The following is a 6,001-nucleotide window of genomic DNA, read 5'->3' as shown; positions in this document are numbered from 1 at the left end:
CACAGCATGTCTTTATCCTGTCCTCCTTCTCTCACCCCAACCAATCACAGCAGATGGCCCCGCCCCTCCCTGAGCCTGGTTCTGCCGGAGGTTTCTTCCTGTTAAAAGGGAGTTTTTCCTTCCCACTGTCGCCAAAGTGCTTGCTCATAGGGGGTCATATGATTGTTGGGTTTTTATCTGTATGTATGATTGTAGGGTCTACCTTACAATATAAAGCACCTTGAGGCGACTGTTGTTGTGATTTGGTGTATAAATAATTTGAATTTCTTCTTCTTATGTTTGAAGTCGGAACATTACAGAGCGAAGGTCTGATCGACTTTATTGTTTTGGGTCACGCATGATGCCTGCAGAGCATCCCTCCAGACCCTCATCATCATCACCACAGGTGGGAGGTGTACTGGGGGGTGTGGTTTCATTAATGGTGAGGAGTGAAGCTGTGGTTTGTGCGCAGCCACAGCATGCAGCGGGTTAATGCGGCGCTGTCCTGAGGAGGAGGCAGCACTCCGGCGCTCCACAGCCTGTTTTATTTTAAGGATCAGCAGTAATAAGACGTCAGGCTGAATTTATGGAGCTAAGATTTCGCGGTGGGTGATTCATGGAGGATTTGGAGCGGAGCAGCAGCTTAATGGATGTGTCTGATATGATTAGTCCCGCGGGAGCACGGCCGCTTAATACAGCACTGTGTGAGTGTTTGTGTACAAAGACGGCGAGCGGGCCACAGAAAAATGTCAGAGTAAACGGGAGGCGTGCACAGAGCCCGCCTGTGTGCAACGCCTCAGCCCACATCACCCCATCGCGGAGGCGAGGACGCCGAACGCGCTGCTGCTGACTGAATGTGTGACACAAAAAAAAGTCCTGCAAACACTTTAATGAAGTTACTGTTCCCTTAAAGTTCCCTACAGTGGGGCAAAAGCACCAACCCTCTGCTGATTGGCTGTTTAAACATGGCGGTTGTTCACTTAAAACAATCAGATACATGAATCCATACACAGGAAATCTCTCTGCGAATGAGGGTCGTCCATCACTGTTTTACCTTTGATCAGCTGACCACAGCCTGCTGCGTGCAGCGACCAGCAGATGCTGCTCCAGTCAGCCGCTCCTCACCCCAAAACATCCACCAATTCAATTCAATCATTTGTGTCATTTAATCAGTTTTACAGGTAAAAACTGTTCAGAATGAGTTCATTTTTAAAAAGTAACTGACAGCTGAAGGATCACCAAACCACACTGAGGTCGCCCGACATCATCACGATTGTTCGGTGAGAGTAAACGGGGCTGTTTGCTCTGACATCATCACACACTCGTGAGTTTGGATCTGTTTAAAATAACCAAGAATAAAAACCGAGGCACAGCAAGTATCTTAAACCTGCGCTCCCTCTAACGTCCAGCAGGGGGCGACTGCTCTGAAGTCTGTGAGGAAATGAGCCAGCTGAACTGTTTCCTGATGATGCTCCTGTTAGAGTCACGAAGGAGCAGGAAGCAGGGGGAGGGGTTTAGAGCAGGCAGGTGTTCGGTAACTGGTCTGAGGGGCGGGGACCTGGAATGAGAGTCGACGAATCAGGTGTCGCTAAAAGTCAGGATTTAGACGGCTCGTCTGGGAAATGTTCCTCCTGGGGCTCAGGTACGATGAGGGGTCTGATTTTCACCTGCCTTTGGACACCAGGCTGAGTACTCAGCAGGGTGAATCATCGCTTCCTGCAGCAGCTGCAGTCACATTAAACAGGCCCAGCGGACGAGGAGGGCGCCCCCTGCTGGTGCTCAGGAGGAGAGGCCTGTTACTACTGATGGTTAAATCACAGAACGTGACATGAAGCTCACACAGAGCCAGGAAACACGGAAACACGGAAACATGGAAACATGGAAGCTCATCTCAGCCAGTGATGAGTTTGTGTTAACTGAGAATTCAGTTATTTAAATTATGAATCCACAGACTCAACTTTAGTCAAATTATTCTGTTTTAATGTTAATAATTTTACATTTTTATCAAAACTAGAACTAAATCAAAATCAACTGAAATTAATTTTTCAATGTTTTTATAAATTAAGAATTTCAACTTGATTTGTAAATACTGAGTTTTAATATAATCATTTAGATTTTTTTAATTTGTGTTTTCTAAAATTTTGCCTTTGAGACTTTTTTTTTTACCCGAAACTGATTTAATTTAAGAATGTTTCAGTTTATCTGGAAAACGTTGTGCGTTTTAAAGGAATGCGGTGTTCCTGTAAAAGCCGCTGAGCCTCAACGGAACAAACAGACTTCGGTGTGACATCACAGCGTCGCGCTGATTCCCAGAAAGCTACAGTTTAACGGATGAACGCAGGAACGGGATGTGTTTATGGTGCAGGTGGAGGTTGGGAAGGCGTCCCGGCCCCACGCACAAACAAAGGCGCCGTTTCCTCGGGTTTATGACGGGAGCGCCGCTGAGTCACCGGGACGTTTCTGCGCCGTCAGCCGAACACCGGCGTTGCCTGGAGATCGTTTATTTACAGACACGACGGAGCGGGCGGAGGAGGAACCGCCAGCTGCTCCGCTCACAGCGAGACATCGCTCCGTCAGTCAGGAAATCATTCTGCAGATTCACGGGGTTATCACTAATCTGGCTCTGCGTGCTGATTGGACAAAATCAGGAAACAGTTTGTTGGCTGAGAGAGAACAACAGAGAGCGAGCAGAGAGTAGGAATCATTCCCAACCTGAAAATGAACGCAGGACAGCGTTTCAGCGACGGAGCGACAAACCTCGTCAGCTCAAACACAAAGAAGTCTTTATATTCCTGCTGCTTTAGCTCAGGCACAAACGTGGTTTTGGTTTTTAGCTGGAGGTGATCTCCTCGTCTTTCGCATCATAAACTCATTTTGACTGAACTAAACGATCAGTATCGATCGCACCTCTGCTCGGGTGGATCGGCACGTCCTCCATCATCGATGCAACAATGACCCACTCCTCTAAAGCCCGCCCAGTTTTTTACAAAGCAACCAATCCATCTTCCCGTTTCCTTTGACATCACAGCAGCAGTGGGAGGATCCGCTCCCTCCCACCGTCTGACTAGTTAGAGCTGCTGGAGGTGACCAAAACAGGCGCCAGAGCCACACTCGTGACCTCTGACCTACACCGAGGTGGACACAGGGGGCGGGGACAGCGAAGGGTCGCAGTTTCTGATCTGACCTCTCGCTGCTGGGACAGTTTTCCCTCTTGTGGCTGTGACTTTGGTAAAAGCGTCAAACCTGAGGCACGCTGACTCGCCGCGGCACGAGGCTGGACGAGGCGGCGCCGCTGAGTTTAACACACGACAAAACAGCAGGAACACAAAAATGCACAAACGCTCCAAGCACAGCGGCGACCACGAGAGCAGCTACAAAGATAAAAGCTGTTCATCAGGAAACAGTCAGCTGTGTTTCCCGCACCTGGGAGCAGGTGTGAAAGCGCTTCCTGTCCTGTTCTGATGATGGAACCTGGGGTCAGAGGTCAGCTTTAGTAAACGATAATCAGATAAGAGGAAATCCAGACTTACGTGGATGCTGCGGAGTTTCTTCCGGCCTCTCTCCAGCCGGCTCAGCAGCCTCAGGTGTCGCTGCTCGCCGCCCGCCGGCTCCAGCAGACGGTCGTCCACCGAAATCGTCTTCCTCAGCAGCGCCCGGTCTGTGGCCCACGGCAGGGAAACTCGGGCCACCTCCGCCAGGGGAAGGCTCCTCGCACCTGCACCGCCTCCTCCTCCTGCACTCCTCCTCGACCCCGGGGACGGATCAGGTGACCAGAAGTCCCGCTGAACAGAGCCTGCAGAGAAACCAGAGCCCTGCTGCGTCAGGGGGGCGGTGTCATGTTCCCACTCACCCACAGCGTGCGTGTGTGTGTGAGTGGGAGTGGGTCAGGTGTAAGCTGACCACCTGAGCTGCTGCATTAAAACTACATGAGGAGGTCGAGGGCGTCGGCAGCTTGTGGCTCACATTGAAACCTCGACGTCAACCTTTTAACCAGAAACATAACGGCACTCACTGAGCACGTGCAGATCCACAGCTGTCTGCTGCGTGTCCACACAGCTGCACACACACGACTGTGTCATTATGAGAACTGTGTACCAGAAACGTGGATAATTTCATCAGCAGCCGTTCACACTCACACTTTATAATCAACATCTGGCTGAACATCAGCACAAGCTCGAGCGAGAGAAAAGAGGGGGAGGTGGGTGACAAGGCGGCTTGCAGCACAGACCAAAGCTAACACAGCTTTGTGCCCACTTTCATTTTCTCAGGTCTAAACTCTCCATGGAGCTTTGTTGCATCACTTCCTGTGAAACGCTACAGCTAACTGAACCTGCTCCAGTGAATCACGACTGGTATTTATATTTATCCAGGTTACTTTTTACCTGAAGTTCATTTCTTTGAATAAATTAATCTGATTTGATGTATTTCAGCTGCAGTTTACTCTGAGTTATTGCTTTGTGTTTACTGGTGCTCAAAGCTCCTAAAACACGACCGGACGTGTGTTTGAGGACATCGTCTTCAGCCTGTTTGCTTCCACAGGTCCGTGCGATGAAACGTGAGCCTCACTGTGGGCCGTGTTCCCAAGGGTCAGGTTAACGCTGGAGGTAAGGCACCAAACCAGGCAGCACGATAAATGTTTGATGAGGAGGAAATTCATTCAGCTCGCCTGCGAGCGCTCACAGACGAACGCCGACGGCAGCCAATCGATTTCATTCATGAGGAGAGGTTTGAATCTGCTCGGGACGAGAGAGCGCCGGCTTCATGAACGGGAGGAAGGTTTGAAGGCTTGTTCTGCTTTCTTATCCTGTGCAGTGCTCGCCTCATCCTCGGCTTGGCGTCATCGCCATGCCACCACGCCGAGCCGCCCTCATGGCTTCAGCCATCAGACACCTGACCAAAAACTCACTGCACGCCACGCTGTGTGCGCAGGATATCAGACCAAACAACAACAACAAAACGAACTGCCCCTGTGAGCGCCACACAGAAAGTCCCACAAACCATCGAAGAGTGAAGGCAACACGCGCTGGTCACAGTGATGGCGAGGGGCCATCTCTCTCTCCATGCACTGCCTCAGAGGGTGGAGGAAACGCCAGCAGCTTCTCCGTGTGAGCAGGCCAAACACAGAGCAGCCACGTGCTCCTTCATCACGACTGTGTGACCGTAGAACAGCTTCAGCATCTTCCACCATCCACCGCGAGGTAAACTCTCCTTATAAGGAAGAATGTGGGCGTGGCAGCACGCAGGTGTGTGGATGATCCTGAAGACAGGAAACATGAAAGCACAGCACTCACGACACACTTTGAATCATTTATGAATAAAGTCTGTGTGAAGCTCAGCTGATCAGCAGAGGTGCTGTTCCTCACTCAGCTGGAGTCACAGCTCCCTCTGCTGGACACACAGCACACCAACACCCAGACACAAACTGCAGGAAGTCAGAGAGATGAGAGTAAAGTGAGAGTGAGACACGCACGGCAACTTCCTGTTGAACTTTGCTCTAAAGTCCCAGAGGACCCAACAAGCTTGTGGACTCGCCGAGTCAGTAACACGAGCTGCTCGACTGCAAGGCGACGTCTTCATTTAATCTTTTAATGTTTACACCGCGCCACGAGCTGCTGTCGCTCTGTGTGAGTCAATAAAGATTGATTTCGACCACGAGGAGACAATCTGTATTTTCACTTCCTCCTCTCTGAGGTGTCTCAGGTGTGCTGAAGGACAGGAAAGCTCTTCAGCATCCTCAGCTTCCTGTTTCAGGATGGAGGCTCTGAGGCGCCTCTTCTTTCATTTCTGCTTCAAATCAAAGATTTTTTGCTGGAACTGAACTAAGACTTTTGTTGGTGTTGCATTCTTTCTCTGAACGTCTTATTTTGAAGGTTCCTTTACTGAGGTCACCTCAGAGTTTTCTGGGTTTACCTGATTTTAAGAAGCAGCTGGTGTGCTCACTGAGCCTCTGGGGGGCGCTGTACACAGGATATCAGGATAACCAGCTCAGGACTTCCTGTTTATGAAGCAGGTCGGTGTAAAA

The 6,001-nt window shown here is 50.3% G+C and overlaps 1 protein-coding gene across 1 annotated transcript in view; it reads right to left on the bottom strand.

Moving 5' to 3' along the window:
• Positions 1-6,001, bottom strand: part of ankfn1a (ankyrin repeat and fibronectin type III domain containing 1a) — a 77,126-nt gene that overhangs the window by 63,108 nt on the left and 8,017 nt on the right. Inside the window, 1 exon segment of the mRNA XM_019362386.2 lies at positions 3,510-3,772. Coding sequence (XP_019217931.1) covers positions 3,510-3,772 — 263 coding nt within the window.

This window comes from Oreochromis niloticus, linkage group LG8 (genome assembly GCF_001858045.2).
Source record: "Oreochromis niloticus isolate F11D_XX linkage group LG8, O_niloticus_UMD_NMBU, whole genome shotgun sequence".
Classification (NCBI taxonomy): domain Eukaryota; kingdom Metazoa; phylum Chordata; class Actinopteri; order Cichliformes; family Cichlidae; genus Oreochromis; species Oreochromis niloticus.
Note: the sequence above shows the minus strand (reverse complement) of the source record. Positions and strands in the feature narration are given on the sequence as shown.